The sequence below is a fragment of the Gasterosteus aculeatus genome, chromosome 12 (genome assembly GCF_964276395.1).
Source record: "Gasterosteus aculeatus chromosome 12, fGasAcu3.hap1.1, whole genome shotgun sequence".
In the NCBI taxonomy this organism is placed as follows: domain Eukaryota; kingdom Metazoa; phylum Chordata; class Actinopteri; order Perciformes; family Gasterosteidae; genus Gasterosteus; species Gasterosteus aculeatus.
The window spans coordinates 12871327-12891857 of NC_135700.1; the positions used below are offsets into that span (position 1 = coordinate 12871327).

The following is a 20531-nucleotide window of genomic DNA, read 5'->3' on the forward strand; positions in this document are numbered from 1 at the left end:
TCCTCTCACACACACATTTCACGTTGAGATAAGTGGAGAGCTCAGCACAGTCCCGTCAGGAAAGTATTTACTTTCCTAGCTGCCGCGTCAAGAGAGCACACACACACACACACACACACACACACACACACACACACACACACACACACACACACACACACACACACACACACACTGAAGTTACAAAAAGGCAAACGTTTCTTATTCACAGCTTGATGCATTTGCATTAGGAACATTTGTTAAGTTTTCACACTCTAGAAAAACACAAATAACTTGCGTTGTCTTTGAACAACCAGCTGGGAGGTTTGTCGTCCACATGTCAAGATTCACAAAAACTAAGTTCAAATTGTTTAAAGAGAAGTGTCTTCTGTCTCAGTTCTAGACAGAGTTTGAAGTACTTGAATGCTGTACCTGAGACAGTTTTAAGGCTACTTGCTTCCAGTTTTTGCTACTTCAAACTGCTACCAAACCTTTTAGAACGATATGTTGTTTATATCTCCGCTCTGCATCCAACCACTATAGTTTCTAGCTTTTTTCTCAGACGTTTTTAAAAACATATGTTTTAAATACTAACCGAAGTCAATGACGAGTAGTTTTGCTTTCCTAAACGACTGAGACCTAAAGAATTAAATGTATCCAATATTTCACAAAAATATTTGAGATGATTAATAAAGGAATGTAAATGTGTTGCAGACCGTTTCTTCCTCATTTACCATCCGATCTTCTCACTACTCCCGAGATTGATCATTATAGTAAAATTGTGCTCAGACGCATCAGCATCAGCATTATAATAATGTTAGATATGATTTTACTGCGGAGCAAGTAAAAAACATACATTAAACATTTTACAGACATTTAGCGGATAACACTCAAATTTTGAATGCAATACATCACTTTTACATCGTTTTATTGGTACTTTAACTGAAGTAAAAAATCAGAGCACTTCTTCCACCACTGGTCCCAGAGCAGAAAGAAGGGGGAGCGCTGGTTCTAATTGGGATGAGGAGATCTTATCTGCAGAAAGTTGCTATGCGATGCATTATTTCATCTCCTCATGTACCGTAAAAAATATATGACAAAAACATCAGAGAATGTAAAAAGCATGACCTCAGACATCGTAACCTGGCAGATTTAATCCAATCATTCTGCCGAGGGCCTAACTCGTGCTTTACGCCAGTCTATACATCATACTGTATATCTAATTTAAGGCTGAGCTGACTAGTCTTTGAAGACGCAGTTTTGAAATCACATTCCAGTTTCCCCTCCCAAACAGCAAATTATTCCTTCTCCCGCGAGACGTGTGATTTCGGACTGAAGAGTTGGAGCAAATCACTTGCAGACCACTTCCCGAGGAGTTTATTAATCTGAGACAAAGGCCTGGGATACAAGTTGAAAAATATAAACAACCTCATCAACGGACAACTTGACTAGAATGTGTGTGTGTGTGTGTGTGCTGAGGTTCCACCTCAACAACATCAACATACGTTCAGAGTTAGCATTGACGCCAGACACCACAGAGAAAAGCAACAGAAAAAATGTGCCCCATAATTGGTAACAGTCTCTGAATTCATGTAACCAAGGTAGGCTGTAATTAATCCCAGCGCAACGAGGATCTTCTGCGGAGCGTGTTCATGTATTTGTAATTGGACGTCACCACAGGGCCCTTCTGGAGCCCATCAGATATAGTGTCTAAATACACAGCAATCAAATGCCCTTTCCCCCCCAAAAAACACACACACACACCCAATAGCGTGGCAAAAACGACCAGAGGTTATCAGGGGGCATCATCACCAGAGTCTGACCTACATGAAACCAGCCTCATTTCCCCCAAAACAGGCCTCATTTCTTCCTTATTAAATTCCCCGAATCAGGTTTAAATTAAGATAGCTTGTAGTCTTCTGCCAGATTTGGAAGAATGATGGGAAAAGCAGTTTGGAATGACGCTGAATGTTGCCGGCACTTCTTATCTCCCACATATTAGCTTGAGTTGAGAAATGGTATTTGCCATGTTGCATTAGCCGGCTGCCGTCCCATCATCGCCTGCCAGCAACAACATGATCCCAACGAGGTCCAGATGTCTCTGCCATCAAGCTTCAATATTTCACAACGCTTACATTAATCTCATCAAGTGTGTCACACACCCCTGCTCAACAACATCTCACGGCTTTAAAGAAACCCGTGCATGCAGCTGGCCCCGTCATTAGAAACTGATAGCGCCTAATAACCAGATGGTTTAGATTATGTATTGCTCACAACTTAAATTTACGTTTAAAAGTACATAATCTGCATCGGAGAAATGTTATCTGAATGTGAAAAATATCCCAAATGTCAATACTGTTTAAAATATAAATATTCTGTTAGGAGGAAGAATTTTCACGTGAATTTACTTTATATTTCCTTATTCAGATGAGTCACAAAGCACAGAACTCGTCTTTGTCTTAGATTACACTCTTAATCCTTTTCAGTGAACAACAATGCAAATGATATATTATATGATATATTTAAGAGTTTAAGAGTAAACGCAATGCCTCCTTCTTTCCAAAACAAATCTGTAATCTTACAACCATGTGCCAAAACAGTCTGCTCAACCTGCTGATGTATAAGGCCAATATTTATATTGACATATTATAATAGTCACCCCTCTCAGGCTGAAAATGAGTGGTTTCAGGACAGTGGTAAGAAACATTTCCCTGATGATTCATGCTTTAAATGTAAATTCAAGACTCCTAGTCAACTGCAGGTGATCATTCCAGCAGCGATACCGAACCTGATATCATCTGAATGACAATTGAGCAAGCTAGTTTCTCCAACCGCCATTCGATTTCCTGAGTCTGGGATACAAACTATGTCTTTACACGGTGCAAAGACTCTTTTTCCTCTCTCAAGAGTTCTTGTCCTTGGAGGGAAAATCCTGGATTGCAAGGCCCAAAGCCTGTTTCTCTCGGGGCCAAACTGGTTTCCTCAGCTCCGGCCTTCCAGGATCAGTCCTCCTCTGAGGAGAGCTGGGCTCCTTCATCCTGAACCTCTCTGTAGGCAGCCATCGGGCCACTGTAAGGAGTGTAGCTCCCCATAGAGATCTTCAATCCCTCAGACAGTTTCTGGGCTGCCAGCTTGGCCTGCAACTCCTGAAATTAAACACAGGGGGAAAACATTCACATGAATAGGCTGGTGAAGGCAAAACAAGCCTATTATTATAAAGCAGCACGGCTATAGCTGTTAAACCCTCAACAAAAGTGGGGACTGATAATGAGCTTAACAGGCCTCTGTGAGTTGAGAGCAGCACACTGCTTGACGTTTGGCTCTGAAGTCATTTCTTTGGATGTGAAGGAATAAACAGCTCCTACACTGCCGGAACACTGCCCTCTAGAGATGATGGAGGGGTCTGATCGGGGACTTTCACGCAGTTCATTCTGGAAATAAATTAATTCTCCATCTGATTAGATGACAAAAATGCCAAAAGGCACCATTGAGTAAGCTCCATTTGTTTTAGCTCATATGTATACATTCCTACAGTAGATAAAATGTGTCAGACAAGACCAGAGTCACAGAGTAACATCCTGAATAAAATAAACAGTGAAATTATTTGTATGCCCACTCATATTTGACCAAGATAGATGATTCGGATTTATTTATTGTTTAGCGTTTATTCTTTTTTCCTCGGTTACTCAATCTAAATGTCTTGGATCACAATGCCATGTATATTTTTCGTAACACAGAGCTGTGTTCAGAAGGCATTTAAATACTCTTCCCTCAACATTATACCACACAGCATAGTGAGAAACTTCGTTTAAAGGAGAGTTGGGTGATATGGAGTGAATCATATCACAATATTGTGGACCAAACATTTCAATATTGATATTGGGGCGGTCATGTAAGGTTTACTACTGGTAATTTTATTAAATATTAATATAATGATTTTTAATAACAATGAATCATCTGGATTCAATGACCATGTGGGTAAAGGCAACTAATAGCACAGCTAGTCTAAAGATTTATACATCACCTGCAGCCTTTAGAATCAAGGAAAAGACAACACCGTATTACATTTATAATATATATTCTCATATTAAAAAAATAGTATAATTACATTGATATATTTAAATGTCTGACCCTGATCTGATCTCTGCCTGTAGTTTAATGTTTACACTGGATGAGACATAAGACAAGTGTGTTGTGTGTGTGTGGACTCGACTGCACTAACATGTTCCTTTTTGAATTGTTCCATCAGGAGGTCGGCCGACTCTTCCAGAGACAGAAGCTGGGCCGGACTGTGGTGGAGAGGAGGGGGATTGGCTGCAGTGATGTCATCCAGGTGTTTTCTGTCCCGCTCCTTCCTGGCCTGTGCAGACAGAGGCGATGAACCTTCAGAAGACCGGCTGGGTGACGAGGATCCTGAGGGAGAGACGTCACTTCTGTGAGGCAGCCTGGAAACACGGGTGACAAAATGTTAGTCACAATAGCAACTGTGATAAAGCTAAATTGAATCTACATTGTAGTGTAGTACAAGTCCACTTACTGATTTGGTTTGAATTTTAGCTTCCCGCGTGCTGAAGTCTTCTCCGTTCTTTCCAGGACTGTTACATAGTTGGGCGTTTTGGGTCCTTCCTTTACGAGAAAGTAATTGTCTCTTGCTGTGCTGTTCAACGGGTCTTTGGACTCGGTAATGAAACCAGAACTAGTTTCAGACAGTTTCACCCTGCCCAAGGCCTCCACAAGGTCATCCTCTTTTGTCTCATCAGAGTTCAAAGAGGCCCCAGCAGCGGCCATCTCTATGGTTTCACCAGCAGCTGCGCGGGAGACGGACTGGTCCTGTTGCTCATCCGAAGTATTCTCCAGCCTATGAGCGGAGACAGGTACCGCATCCCCTGCAGCAGCCTCACTTTGCCTGTTTGGCTGCGAGGCTGTTGGTGAGTTGGGGATGGCCCGTTGTTGCAAAAGGAAAGCCTGCTGATACTTAGTCTGTAACTGCGTCCTGGCAACAGAGTCAAAACTCTGTCTCCTCTCCTCTTCGTTGTGGTCATAAATGGCCTGGCGCAATTTCTCTGCAAATTCTTTTATCTTTTTGCCTTTGTCTGGAAGGCTCTGTAAAAACCTCCTGCAAACAACACAAATGCATCATTGGATGATAATATCAAAATAATCATTCAAGATACAGATGTGAGACAAACAGACCAGCACTCATGTTTTAGTCTTATTTGTAACGCGCCCACTTCTAACCACCAACCCATAATTAAGATATAGTTATGCCAAAACCATGAGACCAACAGTTTTCATTACAACTAGTCAAACTCGTTTCGTCTCCTTAGGTCGCCACCTCTCTGCTGCCACTGAAAGTAGATGAAACTTAATTTACTGAGGTCACGCGGTTACTGATCTTAAGCACCATACAGCATAAACACCGGGGGGCTAGAAGTGTAAACTCACTTGTTAGAGAGCATCTTCTCCTGTCGCAGGATAAGTTCTTGGAGCTCATCTTTGCTCTGGGTCCTCAGGTGTCCCACCTGTCCCTGGCGCCCTGTCCACGATGAGGACATCACTATTAGCGGGTGACAGCTAGCTGCTAGCTACAGCCATTCACACACCGCGTGCGCTGACGTCGCAGTTTTAAAAAGTTCATACGAACTGCAATTAATCTTTGACCACTTTAAAAGTCCACCCATTAAGTGGACTCTGGGACAAAGTGGAGAGATTTAACGTCAGAGAACTCAGAAGACGGCGGGTTCACTTCTTCCATACAAGAGACAACAACACTGCGAAGTGGGATTCTTCTTCTTCGTGTGTGGAAATCCAGCAGGTGGAGATCTAGCGCCTCTCCTGTGGGGAGAGTGGGGCTGCACCTCTTCTTCGTGTCACTGACAGTCAAGGTGATTTGCTGCCCTCTACAGGCCAAACACAGTCAGTAGCAGCCAGTAAGTGCAGTCAGTCTGAGCAGACCTTAGGCTCTCAGATTTTCCACGCCTGCTTTTCCTATTTCCCGGAAATTTTCCGACCGCTGTGACAACCAATCTCTCATTGATTGCAACAAACAATGACCCAACAACCAGAATGTCCCATCGGAGTCCACATAATACCCTCTCACAGTTCAAGGTGAGTTCAGCATTTGGCTACAGCCGCACAGTTTGGGGAAGTAACTATATATATATTTATAAAAAGCTATATTATACCAATGTTTGTGTTTGCACCAAGTCAGATCACAACCATACAGTGCACTGTAAAACATTGACGCCTTTCTTATATTTTTTTGTTTTTTCTAAGTTAACCTATAATCTTCTTTTCATATCAGAGTCCCACAAACTAATCAAAACAGGTGTATCACGTGCTGTGATTTTTCGTGTACTTTACTGGTATATCACCTAATGCACACTTCACTTTAGATTTAGAAGTCTTTTAAATGATATCTTACCCAGTTGTTTTAATTCACTACTTACGGCTTTGGAGACTTTTTCAGAATTTACAATAAAGTATCTTGAATCTGTCCACTATGCAGAACAGACCGTTCACAAAATGTTGTCATTATGGTTTTGCATATTTACATAACATTTATCTGGAGTTCACAATTCATATGGAATTAGGTGTGAAATTATATATATATATATATATATATATATATATATATATATATATATATATATATATATATATATATATATATTTTAAAGCCTCTTTTGTGTCTCTACCAAGCTATGACGGAGTTATCAGCTTCAAAGAACAATTAGGTAGTCAAACCTTTCAGCTTTAAAAAGAAAATACGAGGTTGTACAGTGTGAAAGTGCTGGCACAATCAGGATGCCTGATTTTATTATACAATAAAATCTAAATTATCCAAACATACGATGGCCTCTCATCATTAGTTTCAGTATGATGTGTATCGTTGAGAAAAAAGCACATCATAATGCTTTTTTAAACACAGTTCTGGCAGTGCGGATAACAGCTGGATAATACTTTTTCCTGTGGCTCAGGAATAGCAGTCACCCAAATAAGGTAAATGTCTTTAAAGTGACTTAAAATCTTAACTTCAGCACAGCCATTGAATTAACATCATATTACTATATTACCCTCTTGCTAATTCAAAGTGATGCATCCCACCCCCAGTATTAGATAGTAGGCCGTTCACAAAGGCACAAAGCATGTTAATAAATATCTTGTACATAACGAAAAACAAAGACTAAATGATATTAATTTAATTTGTGCATTGCTATTCTATAATTGTATGAACAAGAAGATAATAACTGCATCAACCTTCATGTAGGACTGAATGCTCAGAGCTCTTTGAGGAACATAGTTAGGCTACATACAGTGTGAAAGAAACAATCTTGCAGTACAGTACTTACAAAATATTTTTACAGAGCAAGAGATCAGATTATTTACATCCTACAACAAGCACCATTTTATGTGCTACACCCAAATATGGGCTGAAAATCCTTTGATGAAAAGACTTTTTACATCATTGAGTCAAACGTGATAGTGAAATAACTAAGTATGTCATGAATGGCGAGTTTTGAAAACAGAACTCAGAGGGGAAATTATAATAGACAAGTGAGTTTAAACAACTTGTTCAACATTTTAGGAATCACGCTTCTTTGTTTTCTTAAGAGGAAAGCATGAATTCCACTAAATATAGCAAATATGTAGCTGCACTTAACTACAGAAACAGAACTGTGCAGTCATGACGTACATATTAACTCCATGCTAAGTTAAGCGCAATGACTGTAAATATGTATTAAAATTCATCTACCAGCATGTATAATAGAGCAAAAACGTCAATTTGCCATTTGATGGGGTTTTTCTCGAACAGACTTGGTCTTGAACGGCATACCACTATTCACAGTCGCTCCCATGACCCCTGTACGATAGAGAGGCGATGCATTGCTTCTGGCGACGGTTCACAGGGAAGTGAAAAGTAGTGAAAAGGGCACCGTAGATTCACTCCCTCCTGTTGCCTCCACTGCCCTTGGGTTGCAGTTAGCAAGCTGCTTCTTATAATGTTGCGTAGCCCTTATCTTTCCTGACAAAACAATTTGCAACCCCAAAATACCTCAACAAGCTGCTTCTTAGATGATTTAATGCAATAGGTCGGGCTGATGGGGTATTTCCCTTTGTTTTGTTGATTGACACCTGCAGGCTAGCTCTTTGTTATTGGTCTTCATGCTAAGCTAGGCTAAGCTAACCAGCTGCTCTCTGTATCATCGCGGTAACATAAAAAAATGTAAGTGGTGTCAGTTCTCAATCAACTCTCGAGAAGAAATAAATGTTTTCCCTGAAATGTTGAACTTTTACCTCAAGATCAGTCTATGTCGATCTTTTTTGTTGTTTGCAGAAGTTTCATGAACGGTGTTTCAACTTGAGGGGCTCTTGATCTCGGTCCAGAAGACAGTAGAGAAGTTTCTGTGTCCAACTCATCTCTGCCGGACTGGACTGGACTCACGGGGGGCTCAGAATCAGACGGGCGCGTGTACGGGTACAACCCACCCGGCACTGAGGAGCTGTGCTGCAGGAAGCGGCTGTACTCGCCGGGAGTGTACCTTAGTAAACTGGACTCCAGCCTACTTGGCGGAAGATTATTTGACGTGAATGTCCTTGGTTGGGAAGGCTTTGTTAGGGCGTAGTATGGATGTTGCTGGCGAGATGTGGGGGATGAAAGATAAGTGGGGTTTGAAGGTTGTGTTGGGGATGGAGGTAGAGTGGGTGATTCAGCTATAGCAGTGGGAGAAGGTAGATTGGCGGATGGAGATTGTGTTGGGGATGAAGGTTGCATCGGAGTGAGAGGTTGTGTTTGGGATGAAGGTGGAGTGGGTGATACGGGTAGAGTCGCTGATGAAGGTAGAGTGGGTGGTGGAGATTTCATTGATGGTGGTGGTTGAACAGGTGGAGGATGTTGAATGGGATGGGGATGAGTTGGTTCAGAGGGAACAGGAGGTTCAACATCATGCCCTTTTGCTTCATGTCTGCAGATGTACAGTCAGACATTAGAATAAGACACTATGACTATATGGAGCGCTAAATGTAACCTGATTATCCTCAAAATGTTGCTCTGACGTTGCTTCTTACCTAGGGAGCACATCGCAGCCTACTCCTATCTCACTGGTTTCCAAAACCCCTCGTGTGCTGTTCTGTGTGGACATAAAATACTTCAGCTTGTCTTCTAATTCATTATTCTGGGAAAGAAGAAACAGGAAACAGCGCTGTCAGCCTAGGTACATGCAAAGAACCGCAGTCACTAGACATGTCAAATTGACAGTGTGGGCGCAGTGACGTCAGGAGACCACACAGACACATAGCACACATCGATAGCTCACCACACCAAAACGAAAAACACACAGGGAACACACAGTGAAGGATTCGTCTTACCTCACACTCTACAATTGCGATTCTGTCCAGAAGATCTGAGATGAAGAGGTCCTTCTGAGCAACTTGAGCTCGCAGCGATTGAACCTTCACACGTTAAAGATTGAAAACAATTGTCATGTGTTTCCAATAAGACTTTTGGTATGGTTTCTCAATCCTTTTCTTGTGATTTGGATCTAACTATATGGCAAAATAGCATTTAAACCAATTAGTATTCATTGTTATTCATTTATCATTGAAATGTGTCAACATTTATCATGTTGACACATTTGAGATAGTTGCTTGACTTTCTAAGTGGCATTAGCAGTTCATTAGAACGTATTGAAATGGCCTGCAAATCGCTCCCCCCATTATCGACTTTGGTTCTGCTTTATCTTCCTCGTCCAAACTCTGGTTGGTAAACAAACCTCCTCTACTTCAGCTGACATTGCACCGCATCCACACACATTATCAAAGCAAAGAACAGAGGCACCGCGGGAAAATGAACTCTCCTCACCTCCTCGATCATTCCTTTGACTTTCCTCTGCTGGCAGAACACCATGTCGTTCAAGTGTTTGATTCTTTCACGGAGATCCACAGACTCCGATTTCAGCTCTTTGGACCTAAGCAGGACCAGTAAGCAGTTACACCCACACATAAATCCACCATGCTGGTGACAGGGGTCTTTATCTTTTCTGTAAATGTGCAGTATTAATAAGCTCAGACATTACTAGTGTTTCTCATTAGTACTTTGTATGTTTTGGTGTCATTTAATATCACGCTGAAGTTGCATTTCTACTGCTCAATTGCTCATTTGAGACTGTGCCATATAGTTCTCAGATTTAAACGTTGAGGCATTACAAAGCTAGGAAATTAAGCTTGAGCTGGGATTCATACCACTAGTGTTTGTAAATGTGTAAATTGGTTTTGTACCTTTTGACTTCGGTTGCATCAGTTGTGTCTGTCTGCTCCATCAAGCGGAGACGCTGTTCAAGTTTCTGTAGCCTCTCGTAGAGTTGACTCTTTTCCTGTGAAAATATGTTTTCATTGTACTTATTTGTAAATCTATAACAAATGTAGATACATCTTTTTCATGTCAAAATATTGTCTTACCTTTTCCATGCAGCCCAGTAGGCGCTCCAATTCAACGATCCTCTGGTCCCTCTCTGCAATCTTGGCCTCTGCGATTCTGATGTTTTTTTCGGCTTCCTCCAGTCGCCTGATGTACTCATCCAACTGGGCCTGTGAGAGCAGACATACATTTTGGAATTAGATGTTAGACTGCTTATTAAACGGCCCGTCAAACGTCAGTGTTGTGGGGTTTTAGTGTTGTGGTGCAAAACCCACTCCGTATGACACGCTTACGATAAAAAACACATGCAAACCAAGTTGACGTTCCTGAAATGAATCTGAAAGATCCACATTCTCATAAAACACCAATAGAATACATACACAATTCCTATTTACTCCATTTATACTGTATTTGTGTGTATGTATACAATAAATATATTGTTTAAGTAGTTAAAGGGCACTGCAGGTGGATTTTCTGTGTTGTTTATAAGCAATCACAACAAAGATATTAATCAGACAAAGCGCAAGCGGTTTAGTGATCACCCCACAGATGTGGACTTGAGAGTCCTCTTTGCTTAAGACCGAGGTGTGGCGATGTGGTCTTGAGACCAAGAGCGATCTTGAGAACTACCACTCTGAACGAAACATCTGCATTTTTGTCGGTTAGAATACATTTTCTCTATAGAGACCTTTCTCTGCATCACAATCTTTGTGTCAAAATGCGTCACCTAATCATCACACATTCATCCCGTTCTTATGAAAAACAAACAATAGTATTTGTTGGCACTGATACGTTATGTGTCTACTTGAATAAGAATTAAAGAAATGCGGACCTGTAGGTTTTCAATCTCCTCCCTGTGTTTCTGTTGCTCCTGCTGCAGCTTCTCCTCGTACTCCTGTTTTAGCTTTGCTGAAAGCTCCTGCAGCGCCCGATTGTTGGCCTCTCGTGCAGACTCCACCTAGAAAGTCCACAACACAGCAAAAATGGATCATTCCATACTGACAGTAGAACAGAAGATGAAGCTGGCGTGTGTAGTGTGCTACAGTGAGTTGATCTGTCAACAAATCAGCTAGATCACAGCGCTCTGCTTTGTCCTCTGAGCCTCATACATGTTTGTTGTTTGCTGTCAAATGGAAAGCAAGCGCACATCTTGACCCTCTCCACTGTCACTAACTCATAAGAACAGGTTACAGCCGCTAGGTGGCCGATAGCTCAATAAATCTGCCAGTGCTGTTGTTCTCACTGTAATGTTTTGTATGAATGAGGTTGAAGAGACGGAATTACCTGCAGTTTTAGAGTCTGATTTTCAATCTGCGTGGCCTGCAGCTCTTTCTCCTTTTCTCTTAGTTGTTCTTGTGTTTTGTTACAGGTGCTTCGCAAATTCTTCACCTCGTCTCTCGTGTCCACTCTTTTCTGACAGTTCTCCAGTAGAGATTTCTGCAAAGGAACCTTCTTTTAGTTATCAAGCAGGACCTCTCTTTGATGGCATGCAGCAGTCACGGAGCAGGTCTTCACACACTCAGTCCTATTGATCTGTTACCTGCAGGCCAATGTTAGCGGATATGAGGGAGCTGTTCATCTGATCGAAGCTGTCCATGGCTGTCGTCCGGATCCTCACCTCTGACTCTAGACTCCTCCGATGGGAATTTGCAGACTGCATACACACACGGCGCATTGAATTTTCACATGTATTCACAGCTTCACAGAATTAACTTAAGGGATTTTCGGCAACACACCGTGTAGTTAATTACCTTGATTTCCTGTGAAAGCTTTTGCATTGATTGCTGCATTCCTCCGAACTGGCCATACATCCGCTCTCTCACCTTCTCCAACGAATTTCTCACCTGCATACACAAACCATGCAGATATTTATCCCCACTACATGCCACACAGCCTTGCATAGATGATGTGCTGCCCTAAAGAACGGACTGTTTGTAAGTTTCCACTCACCTCCCTGATGTACTTCATCTCATCCTGAAGTTGATTGGATGTCCACTCTCGGGCCATCACCTCCTGCTGTCTGTCCGACCCCATCCTCTGCACTACGCCGTACACTTTGGGCCCATGATTCTCGTGCGCAGTCTCTGGAGCCCCATTGGTCATGTCTCTGAGGTGCTGAGGGAGACAAGATCACACCGGTCAGGTTTCTGCAGCCACCCTCTACTGAGGTTGACTTCTACTGTGTGTATTCATATCTTTGCTTACCATTTGCACAAATGGACATTTTCAAGTGTAACCACATGATTGTTGTGTCTGTGCGTTGATGCACACGCCTGCCTATGTGCGCTTGAAGAAGTATTTTCAGTACTACTGTTTCAAAGCACTGGAAGAGGAGACTGGGAACAACCCGTTTAAAAAAAGAGTACAGGGTGTATCGAAGGTGTCATGTTTCTGCAACCCAGTAAATGAGCTGCTGTGTAGCAACCCGGCGGCTGATGCAGGCGAGAAAATGTGTGGCCTTTTAAACAGTGCACTAAATACTTATGACAGTTATAGTCCTGGGCACCAATAAAATTACACAACAAAAAAAAAGAGATTTCTTTTTAATATAGGGCCTATATATTTTAGTACTTTAGTTAAAGAGGCTAAATGTTTTGCCTGGAGACAAGAAAGAATGATCTCTACACAGGTAGACAGAAGTGGTTATAATGATCAGCAGGCATATGCTCATGTTCAATATCTGTGAATACATTGTAATTGACAACCTTAAGGTGCATGCACAGAAAGGTGTTTTTTACAGAATGAAGTCAGTGACACACACGCTGAAGCGGTGGCAGTGTTGTGCCTTTTATTCATGTGTTGAATGTGGCCGTCTACCTGCTGAGGTGACTCCCTGCCAGCAGGCCTCTCTCTCTGGATCAGCCCATTCTTCTTCTTCTTCTTCCATAGCACATTGGCATCCTTCTCTTTCTCAGGCTACAGGTAGAGAGAAAAAACAATGATACAACATTCACACAAATGCTTGAAATATCTGTTATTATGTAGTGTAAATATTCTTGAGCACTGACAGACCTTCTTATTAGCAATGTTTATGTTGCAATAATTCACTCTACTCATTATAATTGTCATTGTGCTTGTTCACGTCTCAATGCAAGCTGCTTTGGAATTTTTTGCATAATTTTCTACTGTGTGTGTATTACATTGTTTGTCCAGGTAATCAAGTCTCCATGTAGTCTAGTTTAACTTAGAATTGGTCGTCAAATATTTTCAGAATTCAGAATTTATTTCGGTGTGGGTGTGCAGAGAAGTATTCAGTAGTTTATTAACTGAGTTTGTTCATTTGTCAGTGCAACAATGTCAACTTGTTATTTGGAGATACTGTAGGTGACCTTCTAGGTAACTGTTCCACCAGTTCTGTTAGATAGATAGATCGGTGTCAGTCTCTCAGAGACAATAGTGAAGAGGAGCTAAAACAAAGACTCCAGTGTTGTTTTGTTGATGGCGCCATGCCTCATATTTCTTCACCTCTTCATTTAAAGAGAACGTGTTGTTGAGGAATGGTGATGGTGCTTTTAGGCGGATGGGAATTTCAATAGATGGGAGATAAGTACAGCCATGTTTATGTGTTTCCAACACTACAACTCAGAATAGCAGTGCTCTTTGTGCTGTCACTTAAACTCTGAATTTGACAATGCCAATATCTGACTGCTTTGCCTCATGACCACATTAAGAAGGACTCAAATGTCACAAAAAAACACACTCAAATAATGCACCTTGACGTTACCTCTAGACAATATCAAAAATGCAAGTTTGAGCAAATAAAATGGACATTTGTTAAAACAACAAGAAAGGACAGCAATATGTAAAAAGACAGATTAAAAAAGAGGACCGTTGAATCATCCCTGTTGTGTCGCTTTTGAACGTTGTGCAATAACAACATAGTTACGAAGTTACAACATGAATACATAATGATCACACGGAGAGAACACAGAAGTGAGTTCTTAACTTCTAACATTTTTGTTTTGGGAACCAGCATGATTACAATTGTGTGTTTCTGGAATCCTTTGGACCTTTGGAGAAGTCGTGTAAATGGTCTTTTTGGGAATTCCACCCATTGCCTTTCTTTTCGATTCTTAGACCGCTGGCAGCTGGTTAGCTTAGCTTAGCATAGAGCCTAGTAAAAGTGAAACCGCCAGTTTGGACCTGCCCTGAGTCAACAATCATCATATTAATTACACATAACTATATGCAAATTCAGCAGTCTAGTTTTTGCAAGTATTAAACAAACAAGATTAAAAAGAATGATTAGTAACCTGTAGAGATGCTGGTCGGCAGATTCTGTTACTTTTAACCTGTCTTTGTGCCACTTTTTGGCTAAATAAGTATTTCCCATAATGTAATTATTCCTACAAGGCCATTTCTTCCCTAACAATTTCCTTGAACTTCAGGTCTCAGGTTGTTATTGTTAAAAAAAGGAAAACAGAGATTTCCACGCTGCTGTCAAAGCTCCCGATGTGCAGAATGAGCTGTGCCGTCACTAAACACACACTGAAGAACGTGATATCATCGAGCACATGGCCGTTACCCCCCTCCATGCTCACTCTCTCATCAGTTTCAATAGTTATGGTCCCACGCTCTCAAAAGGAAGCGCATTCAGAGATTGTGGTATCAGTGGAGCGCGTGGGGGTGGGGTAACTAGACGAGGACCGCGCTCCCCGTCCAAGGTTCAAACGAACGTACCACTCTAGCGCTCCGTAAGGATTCAGTACATCAAGGTCAAGAAACCCTCCCAATGCCAACATTTAGCAAAGTGTCATAATCAGTTCTCACACACACACTCTCTCTCTGTCAATCTCTGACCTGTGGACTGCAAACAAAGGCAGGGGCAGAGACACCCACAGCAAACAGCCACACGGCCTGCTGCTTAACTCACAAACACAGTCCACCCAATGTGAGCTGACATGAAGGCTGCGCCCAATGACTCGCGCACTGCAGCAGGTTTATCGGCAGCGTTTCACTTCATAATGTGTCTCAGATGTTCCAGTCATGATATGAAATATATTGTGCGTTCATTTCAAATATTCTCTATCGCATGAAATTGATTTCTAACACATGGTTGGACTTTAGCTTTGAAGTAAATCCGAAACAGCTTTGTGCATTCTAAGACACAGACACACACACACACACACATGCTCTATCTGTCATGATTGTGTAACTTGTTCAGATGAAAAAATACGTATACATACTCAGTGGTTTTACTATTTTTTTTCATCTGTATTATAATTTGAGAGTATACCGGTGACTGTGGTTTAAGTTAACTCTTTTTTGAATAAACCTTTAATTTTGCAGTGCTTTGTAGTAAGTCAGGACGCAGCATGGTCAATTGTAGAAGTTCAATGAGGGAGATATACACAACTCACTGTGTCTGAGTTTGTTGTTTGTTTGTCCTCGTGTCCATTATCTTCTGGATGTAGAGTTAACCGGAGGCGTTGGATCCCCCTCTGAGAAAAACAAACAAACAAAAAGCAAATTAAAGTGGGTTCTGCAAACAACTATATGTTTGCATTATGTCATCGTGAGAAAATGAGAAAAAACTGAAACATCACTGAAACCTACGTAGAAAATAGTTTTTATAATTATTTATAATCAATGAAAAGGGAACTGCAAACAAAGTGTATGTAAATGCTCCAAACCCCTGCTTACGGATAGATTGTAAAAACTACACCACAATGAGAGCTTTGTTTGGTCAACACGCAAAAAGAAGCTGCAGTGACCACATTCAAACTCTGTTTACTACATCATAATATGTTCCGTCTTCATCAGAAAACAATGGCAATAAGTTTAAAGGCCTGTTTAATACAAAGGCCTGTTTCATCAGAGAGCTGTTCAAATAAACATGACAGCCCTGCCTCCCGCACACCCAGCTCACATTACGTGCGCTCGCAAGTGAGACATCCTATAACAAACTATTTGATGTTCAGGGAACAGCGAATGCTAGTTGGGATTGAGAAGATGTAACTCACCGTTTACAGAAAAGAAATAAAAGGCAAATACCAGGAAACTGGGGACAAACAGCAGAGGGAGAAGGAAAAAAAACCCGGACTGTTTGCAAAACACAGAGGAGAAGGGAGGAGGAAAAGGGGGGAGACCAAAGGAGGCTTTCAGCGTCCTGACTCATCAGGGACTTCTCACCTGACTTGGGAAGTCTGCAGAGCCCTCTGTTGTAGTGGTGGTGGAAACACTTTGTCCTGAACCGTAGCGAAACATGTCTCCTCTTCTGTCCACTCCGCGGCTCTCTCCCTTTCAGCTCCCCAACCCTCCTCCCCACCCCCCCTTTCCTCTCGCTGCTCCTTCCTGAGTTCTGCTGAGACTCTCTATTTGACCATCTGCCCCCCGGCTCCAGCCAGGGAAGAGGAGGGAAATTCCAATCTGTGAAGTCTGGTGTTAGCAGGAGTAAAGGTTCCCTCTTCGTCTGCGAAATGATCCGGTGTCCGGTCCCACACTCAGCAACGAAAACACCAACCGTGTCGTTCTCTTAATTCCAGCCAGACTGCTTCTAACTCCACCTGGTTGACCGACTTGTTCCACTATTTGCAACCTCCCTGCCTCTTTCTCTCATTCTGTCTGTCTCTCGGTCTCTGCATTCCCATCAGACCTGCCGGGCCACATTTCAGTTGCCTCCCTGGTCTGTGTCTCCTGCCCCCGAGAGCAGGACTTTCACAGGGAGGGGCCTCTGTCCTGGGCTGGGTAGCTACAGGTAGAGCCCTGAAGGCTAATAACAGAAGCAGGTGCTTACAGTTCGACACCGGTAATGATTGTAAGCAGGATCTCAAAGTCTTATTAATGCTCAACGACTAGTTGAAGGTATTTTTTTACTTTAGTTGAGCTTATAGTATTTTGAACATTTAGTCCATTGCATTTCATTGTAGCCGGTACAATTAAGTAGAAACTTCCAGGGCTGTCGGTTGTAATAGAGTATTTGTGTGGTGTTGTCTTGGTGCTTTGAATATGTCTTCCATCAATGCTGCAAGTTCTCCTTCCGATTAAATAGAGTGTGAAATAATAATTTCACAGTAAAAGTATAGGAGGTGTTTTGTAGTACAGGAGCTGCTTAATCTGCACAACGCAGCCAACAAAATTGTCTCTGCCTCACAACCACGCCCAACCAGTTTGACTTGACTAATGTACGCTCATTAGTTGTACTTCATGTCAACTATTTTTAAGGAACAGAAAGACAATCATCATAACAGCCAGATCACATTCCTTGTGTGAAAGGACTGCAGTCACTCCCTTTTAAGTGAAACTAGAGACACATGGAGTCACAGAGGAATGGAGAGTCAACTTCAATGGCTGAAGTTGCCAAGCAACCGTTGTTTCTACATTATTTTGGAACAAATATCAACTTTTATCTATATATATACCGCTATATATATATCAATAGGTCTTTGACCAATAAATGCATCCTGTATTCAGGTGCAGTCCTCATGGCGCTCTCGCTTCTTTTGTGAACAGATCTGTATTCAGTATCAGATTATTTCCAGAGGGCCGGCCCAACAAACCAGCATCACGGGTGTTTGTGGGGGAGGACCCACATGCAGAGAGACCCGCGGAAAAGAGGGAGGGGGATTTTAATAGTCCAAAAACAAACAGAACTAACTAACAGGGAGAACAGTCCACAAATGAGTAACAAAACAGAGGTGTAAAACAAAAAACACAATCCGGATAATAAGGAACAACAAGCTGGAGGGATACGTGCAGGATAGCAGGGAACATGCCAACAAAGCAGCCGGACAGAACAGAGCAAGTATTGCTGCTACTTGCTCGAGCCGGGCGGGTCGACCAACAGGACACACCACGGACAAGCCGACAATGAGACAGGAGACACACGTGGTTTGCATCCACTGGAGCGGTGCAGGTAATTAGACACAGGAGGACACAATCAGGGACGAGGCAGGAAACACATCATGGGTGGAAGTGACAGGAGACGAGAGGCAGGGAAAAACTAAATAAAACAGGAAATCCACACCTACAATGTTGTGTTGTTTGTTGCTGCGAATGACGTCGCATGGGCTGGATCTTCTCTCCTCGGCTGGCTGCAGGATTTTATTGTTGAAACCAATGACAATAATGTTGTCAGTTCACATTTCTGTTGACTTGTGTTTCAGAGTTGTTGTCAGAACAGACAATGAGCTGTTTGTTCACAATGCTGCACTGTATTAAGAAATATGTGCAAACCTTAAAAAGCAACTGACTGTTGTAGCTGCCTTTCATTGATATAAGGGTTGTTCAAAAAGTTCTGTTAGCCAAAGAGATAAAGTTAGTACAATGTTACAGGCTGAATATGCAAGCTCTTTGAAGGATAAAAAAAAAATCTTTGAATGTGTCTAAAAACAATGGAATCCGCTGAATACGATACATATATAAAAACTGTGTTGATCATAACAGCTGAGATCCATGAGAGTGACTCAAAGCCCTCAGGGTCTGAAAGCAGGTTTGTCCCGCTGTAGTTATTGACGGCCTGGGGCGTCTCACGGATGTTTACCTCGGTGTCACTGTACAGAACCTGAGCAGCATTACTTGTATTACTTAACACAAAAACTCAACAGAACTTGTTTTGGTGTTGATCTACAAATGAGATTTGAGAATACAATCCCTATTCATCCTCAAGATGTCAGTATTTGGGAGTTAAGTATCGTTTGAGTGGGAGACAGACTCCCCCCTTTATGTCCCTTCAGGGGTTGCAGAGGTCTGGGGAAAAAAACAGTCTCCACCCCCACTCACCACGTCATTATTAATGCTGTACACACGGAAACGGAGTCAATCAAAACTGTTGAACCTAGTAGCTTTGTTACAGCCAGGGGGCAGCATGACAACAGAAATGAGCGCAGGCCGTTTTGCAGTTTTTATGTCCACTTACATTTAACAGCCAGTTGTTTTGGGATCCTTGTAAGACTTGTTATACTTGAATGTTTCTTATTAAGAACGCGGAAATAGAGCTCCTTGTGCATTCGAAAGACTCCCACAGTTCCCTCTCTCTCAGCTGCTCGCCCCTTTATTTCCCTGCAGCCTCTATGGTTGAAGTCACTCAAGCACATAAAGGAATCCCAAGAATGATCACCTTGTTAAGCATACACGACTTTCCCCTGTTAAGCGGACCAGCCTGCAGCCCCTTAGTGAGTTTACTGCTTGGCTTGACACAAGAGGGAGAGAGATAATACTGTCGCACTCGAAAGGTTGATTTGTTTGTTCCTCACAGAATAGCAACAAATGAAGGTCATGCCCTGCCAACAATAGCCAGCAGGCCGGTGTGAATAAGAAAAGCTCAGTTTGTTCACCTCCTTGTTCTGCTGTAATCAGCTGTAGATTGTAAAGAACCTTTTCACACTGGGAAGTCTTCATCTCCGTTTTTAAAACATGACATCAAAGGTTGATGTGTTATTTTTAACACAGAAAAATACTTTAATATCAAGGTATAAAAAGATCTCGACAAGGTGAAGCCAAATCAATTACTTCCAACTGCTTCCGCTAACCAGACACCGGGAACTTTGTTTTGTTTTACACCGGAGACTGAAGGAGGTCAAAGCTCTGCAGTGATCAGGCTCAAACACAGGATGCATATGCATCATATGTTCCAGCAGGAAAAATACTGACAACCTGAGCACAAAATTAAAGATAAAGAGCTTCTATTGACACAGCTGCTTTGAACCCAGAGAGATTTGATCACCGGATGAATGAACTCAGTGTGCAACACCCACTGGACTGATGAAGTTATCTCAGTTAAAACTTACTTCACATTCCTATGCAACTAGATTTATGAGTGTTCTTTGACCTTTTTTGATTTTCTGTGATTGTTTAAAACTATTCTCAGATTTCTCATTTTGGATTGTGGGAATACAGAAGTGCATAAGTTTTAAATTGAGTCCTAAAAGTTTTTCAAAACAAGTGAAACATCTAATCAGAAAAGAAATTTAAATAATCTTACTAAACCGCTAGATTTTATTTACTTGTTTTAAGAATAAAGCACAAAATGATTGCAATAAAAAATAGTTAAAATGATCTCCAAATGGACACATTTCTCAAAATGAAATAATGTTATCTATTAAAACGTATATTCTGCTGAAACTTAAAATGCAGGACAATTTAACACAGTGGTGTTGATTAGAACATTAGAAGTAGAAAACTAACCTAAATAAAT

At 41.8% G+C, this 20531-nt stretch overlaps 1 protein-coding gene across 5 annotated transcripts; it reads right to left on the reverse strand.

Moving 5' to 3' along the window:
* Positions 1-1202: 1202 nt before the first annotated feature.
* On the reverse strand, positions 1203-17059 carry polr2m (RNA polymerase II subunit M). 5 transcript variants are annotated; one of them, XM_040163399.2, is made up of 16 exons: positions 16529-17059; positions 15757-15837; positions 13214-13312; positions 12347-12511; positions 12148-12240; positions 11937-12050; positions 11681-11833; positions 11229-11354; positions 10438-10566; positions 10258-10352; positions 9842-9947; positions 9349-9432; positions 9049-9155; positions 4517-5095; positions 4202-4424; positions 1203-3125 (listed from the first exon to the last, which is right to left on the reverse strand). In XM_040163399.2, exons 1-16 carry the CDS (start codon positions 16601-16603, stop codon positions 2982-2984), a joined length of 2373 nt encoding a protein of 790 aa, XP_040019333.2. In that variant the 5' UTR covers positions 16604-17059; the 3' UTR covers positions 1203-2981. The 5 variants fall into 5 exon arrangements, with proteins under 5 accessions (XP_040019333.2, XP_077940957.1, XP_040019317.2 ...); XM_078084831.1 differs by lacking the exons at positions 1203-3125; positions 4202-4424; positions 4517-5095 and adding an exon at positions 6760-8945 and having other exon boundaries at positions 9049-9110; XM_040163383.2 differs by lacking the exons at positions 1203-3125; positions 4202-4424; positions 4517-5095 and adding an exon at positions 6760-8945.
* Between the last annotated feature and the right edge of the window lie 3472 nt (positions 17060-20531).